Source organism: Hypanus sabinus, chromosome 1, assembly GCF_030144855.1.
Source record: "Hypanus sabinus isolate sHypSab1 chromosome 1, sHypSab1.hap1, whole genome shotgun sequence".
NCBI lineage: Eukaryota > Metazoa > Chordata > Chondrichthyes > Myliobatiformes > Dasyatidae > Hypanus > Hypanus sabinus.
The window spans coordinates 126,404,796-126,416,975 of NC_082706.1; the positions used below are offsets into that span (position 1 = coordinate 126,404,796).

At 40.1% G+C, this 12,180-nt stretch overlaps 1 protein-coding gene across 5 annotated transcripts in view; it reads left to right on the forward strand.

Annotated features, from left to right (window-relative positions):
* The window catches only part of arhgap28 (Rho GTPase activating protein 28), a 209,344-nt gene that overhangs the window by 108,746 nt on the left and 88,418 nt on the right, over positions 1-12,180 (forward strand). Inside the window, exon 3 of one of the 5 annotated variants that reach the window (XM_059975940.1) lies at positions 7,239-7,340. The exons of the other annotated variants lie outside the window; for them this stretch is intronic. Within the exon in view, the coding sequence (XP_059831923.1) occupies positions 7,239-7,340 (102 nt within the window). The remainder of the gene's footprint in view (positions 1-7,238; positions 7,341-12,180) is intronic. 5 annotated transcript variants of the gene reach the window in all.

Consider the following 12,180-nt stretch of genomic DNA (forward strand, 5'->3'; position numbering starts at 1 on the left):
AAAAATAACATTTGGCACACACATGTTACACGCAATGTCCTGTTTTCTGAAACAGAAAGGTTACCTTGATCCAGTGTTAGAAATAACTGTAGGCTTGGGACAAGAAGGTCAGAAGTTGGATGATACAATCAGCCAGAACTTTGTTTCATTAAAGAACTTAACCTGAAAATGCAACTTTGATACATCTTTGGTTTGTGCCTTCTGTAAGAGGTTTGCAGATGAACAAGTTCAGGCTGTTGAGCATGTAAACTTTTGAGCTTGAACATACAGAAGAATAGTTGTGCTAATGGAAAGTGCATCCAAGAATGCTGCGGAATTCTGTCTATCTATGCAGCTGGAATATTTGTGGTCAGACAGCGGCAGCAAATTTGAAACTGCTAGCGTATGAGTTAAGATTAGTTCAATTGGTTAAGATTAGTTCAATTGGTTGCCATTGCCAAAGTAGAACAGCCAAATGTGTCATTTACAGAAAGGAATTTTCACATTCTGCCAATCCAAATATGAGAAGGAGAAAAAGAAAAATTTCAGTGGCTATTCAAATCTGAGTTGAATAAGTGAGATACATGAGGTTCCCTGTGGTGCAAGTCTTCAGTGATAGATTCCAGACTACAATGAATAAAATATTGCAAGGGATGAAAATAATCTGTTGATTACAATGAACATGGGTGAGGAAATTATTTTGGAAGAAAATATTCAAGAAATTGCAGGAGCATAATGTGAGGTTGGAATAAAAAATAAAGATGCATTTGCAATGGGGACTGGTATCCCTAGATTTGAAGGTTAATATCAAAAACCTAAACCAGGGAAGGAAAATTTAGAGCCATTGCCAATATAAAATGCAAAATTACGATGTACCTCAGGTCTATTCTAGTGAAGGTGCAGGGAGAGTCTTCATTCTAGCAATGTATTTTATGCTGTTACTATGATATTGGATCCCAGTTCTGCAATTCTTATGACGTAAAAGTGAGAAATCCTTCACTTTCAGGACAAGTCTACAAACAAGGCTAAGTAATGTAGGGATTCCAAACAGACACAGATGCTCTGTTGCAGCTATTACAGAGCTGGAAATGAGTGCAATCTAGGTGATAAATGTGCTTGATGGGGAATTTCTAGTAACTGCAGATGGTATAGGACAAGTTTTTGTAAATGTCTCATGAACTTGCATTGAAAAGGTGGTCAGAAATTGACCAGTGTAGAGATGAAGAACCATTAGACAATCATCTCAATGAGTTGTGAACTGAGCAGAAGAGGATAAAGTAGAATCATGCTGTGATTGTACTGGCTTCTTAGAGAGCAAGTATTTTGGCAGCAAAGTTACAAGATAAGGAACCAATCATTTAAAATCAAGGTATGCCAAAATTTCTTCCTGCACAGAGTATCAAATATGTGGAGGGTGATGGAGGCTAGCTAATTGGAAATATTTAAAGTGGAGGTAGATTTTTGAAGGATTGGGGGCTTGAGGCTGTGTGTATCTGCCACAGATGTGGATTTGAGCCTGGAGAGATCAGCTATGCTCACATTGAACTTGAGGGACTAAGTGGCCAAATCCTGCTCCTACTTCTTTGTGTTGTTATGAAAATCATTTGAGGTATTCGGCCTTTATTTGCCTTCCTTCAATGTCCATTTCCCTGTCATGGCACTGAGTGAAAACCCCAACCCTAGGATCCTATGACACAGAAAGCGAGGCTTTGAAACCTGCCTTGTCCATGCTGACCGTGGTGCTTTTTAAGCTAGATCCATTTGCCAGCTCTCTGCATCTTTCTAACTGAAGTAGAATCATAGAACACTACAACCATCTATTCCTTACCAAACAACTCATCTGCCTAATCCCATTGACCTACACCTGACTGTAGCCCTCCATACCCCTCTCATCCCTGTACTTATCTAAATTTCTCCAGTGTTGAAATTGAATTTGCATCTACAACTTTCGCTGGTATTTCATTCCACACTCCCGTCACCCTCTGAGTGAAGAAATTCCTTATGAAACCAATAGACATTTCACCTTTCACTCCTTACTTTTGAGTACTAATTCTAGTCTCAGCCAACCTTAGTGGGAAAAGACTGCTTGCACTTGCCCTATCTATACATCTCATTTTTTATACCTCTATTGATTTCTCCTCATTCTTCTATGCCCTAGGGATAACATCCTAACTTATTCAACCTTCCCCTATAACTCAGCTGCTCAAATCCTGGCAATATCCTTGCAAATTTTCAATTCACTTTTTCAATCTTATTAATATCTTTTCTCAAGTTAGGTGATCAAAACTGCACACACAATATTCCAAACTGAAGTATTTAAACTAATTTGGCAGGCAGGTGGGAATCTGAGAGATAGGGCTGACGATAGGGATGTTGGTTTACACGTAGAGGCAGTGTATAGTGAGGCTGTCATGAAGCACAGACAGATGATTGGGCAAAATTGCATTCAGTGAGATAGGTTGCAGTGTAAAAGGGGGACAAAACTGAAAAGGGTGACAAATACAGGACTGAAGGTATTATGGTTGAATGCACACAGTTTCTGAAATAAGGTGGATGATCTTGTAGTGCAGATAGAGATTGGCAGGTATGATGTTGAGGATGTCATGGAGTCATGGCTGAAAGACTATTGTAGTTGGGAGCTTAATATCCAAGAGCATACAATTGAAAGGACAGGTAGATAGGCAAAGGAGGAGGAGTAGCTCGGCAGGTTAAAAATAAAATCAAATCTTTAGAAAGGGGAAACATAGTACTGGAAGTTGTAGCATCCTTGTGGATAGAGTTAAGAAACTGCACGGGTAAGAACTCCCTGATGGGAGTTACTTAAAGGCCTCCAATCAGTAATCAAGATGTGGTCTACAAATAGAAGTATGTCAAAAAGGCAATGTTACATTTCAATACGTAGATAGAAAATCAAGATGATGCTCATCCCAAGAGACAGGATTTGTGGAATGCCTCCAAGATGGCTTTTTGGAGGAGCTTGTGGTTGAGATTTAGTAATTGTGGGTTGGGTGTTGTGTAATGAACCAGATATGATTAGGGAGCTTAAGATAAAGGAGCCCTTTGGAAATGGTCAGTGTAATATGATGGAATTTACCATGCAGTTTGGGAAGGAGAAGCTAAAGTGAGATATATCAGTATTATTGTGGTGTAAAGGGAATTACGGGCATGAGAGAGGAGCTGGCCAAAGTTGATCGGAAGGGGACACTAGCAGCGATGACAGCAGAGCAGCAATGGCTGGAGTTTCTGGGTGTAATTCAGAAGGTTTGGGATAGATACATCCCAAAGAATAGGAAGTATTTTAAAGGCAGGATGACACAACCATGGCTGACAAGGGAAGTCAAAGCCACCAGAAAAGCAAAAGAGAGGGCATATAATAGAGCAATAATTAGTGGGAAGTTGGAGAATTGGGAAATAAAAACCAACAGAAGCAACTAAAAAAAAAAAAACCATAGGTGGGGGGGGGGGAAGATAAAATATGAAGGTAGGCTAGTCGATATTATAAATAATTATACCAAAAGTTTTATTCAGATAAATGAAGAATAAAAGAGTGGCATGAGTAGATATTGGCCACTGGAAAATGAAGCTGGAGAGATAGGTATGGGGTACAAGGTCTGACCCCAGTGATTGGGATGATGTTGGAGCTGATTGTTAAGGATGTAGTTTTGGGATACTTGGAGACAGATGACAAAATAGGTTGTAGTCAGCATGGTTTTCTTAAGAGAAAATCTTGTCTGAGAAATCTATTGGAATTCTGTAAAGAAATAACAAACAGGATAGTGTCCTTGGATTTTCAGAAGGCCTTTGACAAGGTGCCGCACATGAGGCTGCTAAACAAAATAAGAGGCCAAGGTATTACAGGAAAGATAGGAAACATGGATAGAGCTTTGGCTTATTTGCAGGAAGCAAATAGTGGGAATAGAGGGATTTTTTTTTTTTTTGGATTGGCTGCCAGTAACTAGTGGTGTTTCACAAGGGTGTGTGTTTCTTTTTACATTATATGCCAGTGGTTTGGTGGGGAAATTGATTGCTTTGTAGCCAGGTTTGCAAATAATATGAAGATGGGTGGAAGGGCAGGTAGGTGTTGAGGAAGCAGAGAGGTGGTGGAATGACTTAGATTAGGAGAAAGGGCAAAGGGGTGGCAGATGGAATACAGTGTTGGGAAGTATATGGTCATACACTTTGGTAGAAGGAATAAAAGCATAAACTATTTTCTAAACTGGGAGAAAATTCAAAAATTCAAGTTGCAAAGGGACTTGGGAGTTCTTGTGCAGGATTTCCTAAAAATTTGATTACAGGTTGAATTGGTGGTGAGGAAAGCAAATGCAATGTTAGCCTTAATTTCAAGAGGACTAGAATATTTTAAAGAAGTATGTAATGCTGAGGCTTTATAAAGCATGGGTGAGGCCTCACCTGGAGTATTGTGAGTAATTTTGGGTTATTTAAGAAGGGATATGCTGACGTTGGAGGGTTTTCAGAGGAGGTTCACGAAAATGATTCTAGGAAAGGTTCACTATATGAGCAGCAATCGAAGTCTCCAGGTCTGTACCTGTTGGAATTTAGGAGAATGAGGGAGGATCTCATTGAAACCTACTGAATTTTGGAAGATTTAAAGTGGTTGGGAAGAGGATGTTTCCTTTGGTAGGAGTGTCTAGGACCAGAGGGCACAGCCTCAAAATCAAGGGATGTCCATTTAGAACAGTGATGAGGAAGAACTATTTTAGTCAGAGGATGGTGAATCTATGGAATTCATTGCCACATGTGGCTGTGGAGGCCAGGCCACTGGGTGCACTAAAGGTGCAGGTAGATAAGTTCTTGATTAGTCAGGGCCTGAAAGGCTGTGGGGAGAAGGCAGGAGATTGTGGTTGAGGGGGAAATGGATTAGCCATGATGAAATTGCAGAGCAGATGTGATGGGCTAAATGGCCCAATTCTGCTCCTGTGTCTTCTGGTCCTAGGGCTTAAATTAGGCCTCACCAAGGTCTGTAGCAGCTTCAATATAACATCCCAACTACTGTACTGAGTACTTTAATTTATGAAGGCCAAAGTGACAAAAGCTTTCTTTATGACCCTATTTACCTGTGATGCCACTCTCCAGGACTTATGGATTGACCGATCCCTCTGTTCTACCACACTCCTCAGTGCCTTACCACTCACTGTGTAAGACCTACCCAAAGAGCAACACCTCACACTTGAATTCCATGTGCCATTTTTTGGTCCTTTTTCCAGCTTGTCCAAATCCATCTATTAGCTTTGATGGTCTTCCTTCCTGTTCACTACACCCCTGTCTTGGTGCCATCTGCAAATTTGCTGATCGAGTTTACCACATTATCATCCAGATTATTGATATAGATGACAAACAACAACAGACTTAGCATCGATCCCTATGGCACACCACTAGTCACAGACCTACACTCGGAGAGGCAACAATTTACTACCACCCTCTGGCTTCTGCTGAAAAGCCAATGTCTAATCCAATTTATTACCTCACAATTAAAGCCAGTTTTCTGAACCTTCCTGATCAAACTCAAAGGCCTTGCTAAAATCCATATAGACAACATCTATTTCTGTTTCTTCATCAGCTTTCCTGGTAACTTCCTCAAAAAAAAGCTATAAATTGGTTAGGTGTGATCTACCAGGTGCAAACAATGTTGACTATCCCTAATTAGTTGCTGTCTATCCAAATATATCTGGTCCTTTAGAATAAATTGCAATGACTTACCTACTCCTGATGTCAGGCTCACCTGCCTATAATTTCCTGGCTTATTCTTAGGGACTTCCTTAAGCAACAGAATGTTATTAGCTATCCTTCAATGTTCCTGCACCTCACCTGTTGCTAAGCGTGTTTTAAATATCTCTGCTAAGGCTGATGTAATTTGTGCATTAGCCTCCCACAGTCTGATGGAACACGTCAGGCTCTGGGGCTTTATCAACCCTAATTTGCCTCAAGCTAGCCAAAACCACCTCTTCCTGTCATTTGTATTGGCTCGATGCCCTCACTCTGGTTTTGTCTCACTTCTCTGGACTTGGGCTGTCTCCTGAGTAAAATTAGATGCAGAACATTAATTTAAGATCTCCCCCAGCCTCTCTCAGCTCCCTGCACAGATGACCATTCTGATCTTCAAGATGACCATTTTTTATTCATTGCTATCCTTTTGTTTTTAATATTTCTGTAGAAGCCCTTGGAATTCTCCTTCAGCTTGTCTGCTCGAGGAACTTCATGCCATCTTTTAGCCCTCTTGATTTGTTCCTTAAGTGTTCTCTTGCATTTCTTGTACTCCTTGAGTAGCCTGTTTGCTCCTTCCTGCCTACACCTACTATACACCTCCTTTTTCTTAACTAGGGCTCAATATCTTTTGAAAACCAAGGTTGCCTCACTTTGTTACCTTTGCCTTATGTTCTAACAGGAACATTCAAGCTCCATTCTCCCAAAATTTCACCTTTGAAGGCCTCCTACTTTCCAAACACAGCTCTGCTAGAAAACAACCTGCCCCAACCCACACTTATCAGATCCTTTATGATACCGTCAAAATTGTCTTTCCTCCAAGTTTAGAATCTCAACCTTAGGATCAGATCTCACTATTCCTCTTTTGCCCTGTTTATCTTTTTTTAATTGTAGTTTATTGTAATTTATTATGCCTGCACTGTAATGCTGCTGCAAAACAACAATTTTCCTGACATGTCAGTGAAAATAAACCCAATTTAGATTGCCGCAATGCTCACCTATTTGCATACAGTAGAATTTCATGGCCAAGTAATTCACCATTGGAAGCTCATTCATGGTGCAGTTGTCTTCATGTGTGTTTTCATTGTAGCCAATAGAAATAATGGAAGCTCTCTTCTTGAAGCTGGGACTCTGAGAAGTGTGAAATATGCAAGGTCAATATATTCAAAGATACAGCACTACAATGTTAAATGAGGTAGCAGAGTTTTGGAACTAGCTAAAGGTTACACATGGAGCTGATTGTGAGTTTTTTCCTCTCTCCAACAAGTCTCTTTTCAGTAAGACTGCATTGGCAACTATGACTGAGGTAATAGTTGGGCAATTCACAACCACATTTCTGCAAATGTCACTACCAAAAGACATGACTTATGGTCTGACAACACCTTTTCCTAATTTTCCATAAAGATAAATGTCCCTTCACTATATTGACAAAAATGGTAAGGATGTTATGAATGGAAAAGATGTTGAAGTTGTTTGAACTTGCTGTTAAGTACTTAACTTCAACCTTGCTGAATGATCCATCATATCCATTATATTAGAACTCAAAACTTACAGCAGCATGAGGGAGGTGATGCATCAGTGGATGTCCTGCATTTTGAATTAGGCTTTAAGGCTGTGTCGTGTGAACCTTCAGGAGGACGGTAAATATTATTTGCTGCTATTTTAAAGTGTAAGCAATTTATCCTCAGTGTCTTAATCAAAGTTTACCTCACAGTCAACATCATTAAATTTGATTATGCATGAATTGTTTCTCTTGTCTTCTAAATTGCTCTAGAGATTACATTTTATTAATGAAGTGGTTTTGGATATACAGAAGTTGTGCCTTTGCACTAAAGTTAAAAGGGATCAAGATTGCATTTTTTGAGGAGCTTGCCAAAGGCCATGGTAACACACACAAAACACTGGAGGAACTCAGCAGGGCAGGCAGCATCTATGGAAAAGAGTAAACAGTCGACGTTTCGGCCCAAGACCCTTCATCAGGACTGGAAAGTAAGATGAGAAGTTGGAGCAAAAAGGTGGGGAGAGGGGAGGAAGAAATACACAGTGATGGGTAAAACTGAGAGAAGGGGAGAGGATGAAGTGAAGAGTTAGGAAGTTGATTGGTGAAGGAGATAAAGGGCTGGAGAAGGGGGAATCTGATAGAAACAGTAGAAGAAAGGGAAGGAGGTGAAGCACCAGAGAGAGGTGATGGGTAGGAAAGGAGATGAGGTGAGTAGGGAAACAGGAATGGGGAATGGTGAAGGTGGAAGGGCAATTACCAGAAGTTTGAGAAATTGATGTTCATGCCATCAGGCTGGAGGCTACCCAGACAGAATTTCAGTTGTTGCGCCCCTAACCTGAGGGTCACCTCATCATGGCAGTACTGGAGGCCGTGGACTGACAGGTTGGAATGGGAATGGTACGTAGAATTGAAATGGCTGGCTATCTGGAGATCCCACTTTTTCTGGGGGATGGAGTGAAGTGGTCTCCCAGTCTACGTTGGATCTCACAGTGGGAGCACCAGATATTGCAGATGACCTTCACCAGACTTACAGGTGAAGTGTCGCCTCACCTGGAAGGACTGATTGGGGCCCTGAATGGTAGTGGGGGGGGGAGGTGTAGGGGCAGGTGTAGCACTTTGTTTGCTTTCAAGGGTAAGTACCGGGAGGGAGATAAGTGGGGAGTGACGAGTGGACAAGGGAGTCATGTAGGGACCTGTCACCTTGTACTACTACTTCCCACCCCCCCCCCCCCCATCATCTTATTTTGACTTTTCCTCTTTCTTTCCAGTCTCGATGAAGGGTCACGGCCCAACATGTCAACTGTACTCTTCTCCATAGATGCTGCCTGGCCTGCTGAGTTCCTCTAGTGTTTTGTGTGTGTGTTGCTTTGGATTTCCAGCATCTGCATATTTCCAAAGCTAATGGTGTTTGTGCTTTTATCCCAACTGCCAGACTAACAGTAGTGTGGTGCAGTAACACTGCAAAACCAACAGTAGACTATTCCAATTTGTTTTAGGAATTTTTGCACCCAAATTATATTGATTGGTTTGAAAGGTGTCCTTATTTAATATATAAACAGATATAAACAGGCCTTTTATTTAGCTCAAACACACTGAGGTTGTGAACTTTTTGCATAAACTACAGACAATGCCTAGCTATTAATAGGATACTGTATAACACATGAAACATCCATCTAACCAAACTAGAGAAGACAATAATTCTGTCTTGATTCTATTAATAGGCAAAAATAGCAAGACTAAAAAAGCACAATAAGAAAGGTAAACATTTCCATATTCATCATCCAGAGTATATGGGCACAATTAACAGTAACAATTCAAAGAAGTGACACAGCTGCAGTTGGTAGAATCCCAAATTGAGCTTAAAATAAGTCAGAAGAATTCCTTTTAAAACTTGTGCCACAGTGCAATTTCATGGATATTTACAGCACTGTGAGGAATGGTGCAGACTTTGAATAAGATATCATTTTATAAATTGGGGGAAAAGCAGATCGAAATTCATCAACTGAACTACAAAGTACGGGAAACTTGTACATCAGTCAACAGCTGAAATATTTTGGGTGTGGACCTAACACAAAAGATTTACACTCAAAACATGAAGCATTCTTTTTCACCTCACTTGATTTGCAATGCACTTGAGTGACTGGATTTGCTTTCTCAATTTCATGATGGAAGTGCAATTGTCCATGGAGCCTCCTAAATGAAAGAGAACACTGAGAAGCTAATCACTAAAACCTTCGCCTCAGGAGCTGGTAAATGGTGGTTCGAGCATTAGAATTCCACCCCAAATTAGTTTTATTTCACTGCTGTTAAGATGGACTCAATGTGTGGTTTGCTTTTAGTGCAGAGCTGCAATCCATTTAAACTGTAAAGGGGCAGCTGTTAAGGTAATTCAAAAATGGTGAGAAAGTGAGATCAGTCTTGATTTTACCACATTAGTGTAATTGAACTGGAGAGAATGAGACCAGCAGCTGTATTGTAACACACTGTTATCCTGATGAGATATAGTTGATCTCAATTAATTTGCTTCTGCTATTGCCACAGGACAAAGGTTTTGCAGAATCTTTCTTGAAGGTCCAATGTTTCTGATGAAGTGCTCTTTATGTTAAGGAAGCAGTTTAGTGGAGCCCATGGGAGTTGGGCCTGAATTTGTCTGATTAAAGCTGAGGTTCATAAGAGTATGGAGAGTGCTTTATAAGAGTGCTAGCACAAATGCTCACTCGAATGAAGAATGCAGAGCTTTATTTTTTGCAACGTCTCTGATGGTGAGTGATTGAGACATACGTGCTTCTTTTATCAGCTTATGATAAAGTTTTGTATATATGACATGCAAAGGTTATTCTGAGAATAATCTACAATTGAAAATGTTGATCAGATATTGTGTTGCAAATTGTTTTAGAAATTTAAGAATTCAAGCCAGCCTGTTGGTAATGATTCACTTGGCAGTCTTTTAATATGTTTATCTGTAATTGCGTGAACAGCATTATTGTTAATATTGGGGTTTCAAATTTGTCTGAAATGGAACACTGTCAGAAACTATTTATTGAGCTTTCGAGTAATTATGTATAAAGTTTGTTCTGTTGTGTTGTGCAGAGGAGCTTTGAGATCTTCTGATGTCCCTATTGAGATATTTTAAATGACTTGGGGACAAAGGAGATGTGTGAGGCAAGGGTGTAGATTCCTGGAACATTCTGCCAAGAGAGCTAGTAGAAACAGATGATAGTGACGTTTAAGACAGAGACACTGACAGGCAGGGAATTGAGGGATATGGACTATGCACAGGTTGCTGGCAGAGTGCATCAAAGGACCTGTTTCTGTGCTGTACTTCTGTACGTTTGATGTTTTTGCTTGGGTTGATTATGTATTAAATAACCAATGTAGCAAGGGAATAGGAGTTGATGTAAGAGAGATGAGTAACTGTAGGGGAACGTGAATTTGATGTCAGCCGCAGCATCAGAAGAATGAGAAGGGATCTCATAGGAATATTAAAGCATATAAAATTGTGAAAGGGGTAGATAAGATAGAAGTGGGAATTGTTTCCATGGCAAGTGAGATGAGAAGTAGAGACATAATGTCAAGCTTTAGGGGAATAGATTTGGGAAGGAGATGAGGAGAAACTGCTTTTCTCAATGTGAGGTGCAGCTGTGGAATTCTCTGCCCAGAGAAACAGTAGAGCCTGTCTCATTAAATATTTTTAAACCATGGTTGGATAGATTCCCACATAGAGGGAAATTAAGGGTTATGGGAAAGGCAGGTTGATGGAGCAGCATCCATGCCAGGTCAGTCATGATCCTAATGTCAAAGTAGGCTTGATGGGCCTTATGGCCTATTTGTGGACCAACTACTTATGTTCTTATTTTACTACTATTATCATTATTAATATTATTATCATCCTTTTGGTCTGTTTAAAGAGAATTGTTGCAGCATGCAATAAGACGAGTCTGCCCATCTGCAAGCCCAACCCAACCAGTTAAATCCTCAATATTTCCCTGTGGCTCTGGAACTTTCTCAGCCCTTAACAATTCAAGATAACCAACTGTTTACATTTCATTATTGAAGAACTTTAATCTGGGAAGCTTCATTTTAACATTGGGTATAACTGTATCAGAAGTACTTTTATTTCCACAGTCCTTTCAGAGATCAGTGTTTTGAAGATTTGGGGCTGAGGGGAAAGAATTAGTATCATTTTATTCTTCAGCGAATGACCACTTAATTTTAAATGGTGACACCCTCCACACCCCCACCCCATTCTAGGTTCTCTCACAAGAAATATCCTTCCCATATCCACCAAGTTGTCCTGTTTCTATCAAATCACCTCTCATTCTTCATAATGCAGGTGAATGGAAGCCTGGCCTCATAAAGCAGCTGCCTATAGTCTAGCAAAACTTTTCTGCAATGTTCCCAATGCACTAACATCCTTCTTTAAATAAGGAAAATAAAACTTCCCTCTTACTCTAAATAAGACTTTCAACAAAGCTTTATATAGCTAAAGCATAATCTTCTTACTTTTCTTTTCAATTCCCCCAGCAATCAACAATGATTTTCTGTTAGCTTTCCCAATTACTTGCTGTGCTTCAGACAAACTGTCCTTCAGAATACCCAGTCCCTCTACACCTCCAATCTCGGCAGTTACTCACCATTTGGATAACATGCTTTTGCATTTTTCCCACCAAGACATTTCTTGTCATGTTATACTGTACTTGCAGAATTTTTGCTACCTATATATCAGAGTAGGTCTTGTACAGTGCACAGTGAGGCACTGAGGAATGTGGTAGAACAGAAGGATCTGGGAATACAGATTTATGATTCCTTGAACGTGGCATCACAGGTAGATATGGTCATAAAGAAATCTTTTGGCACGTTGGCTGTCATAAATCAATGTATTGAGAACCAGTGTTGGAATGTTATGGTGAAATGATATAAGATATTGGTGGGGCCTAATTAGGACTATTGTGTTCAGTTTTGGACATGTACAGTACCTA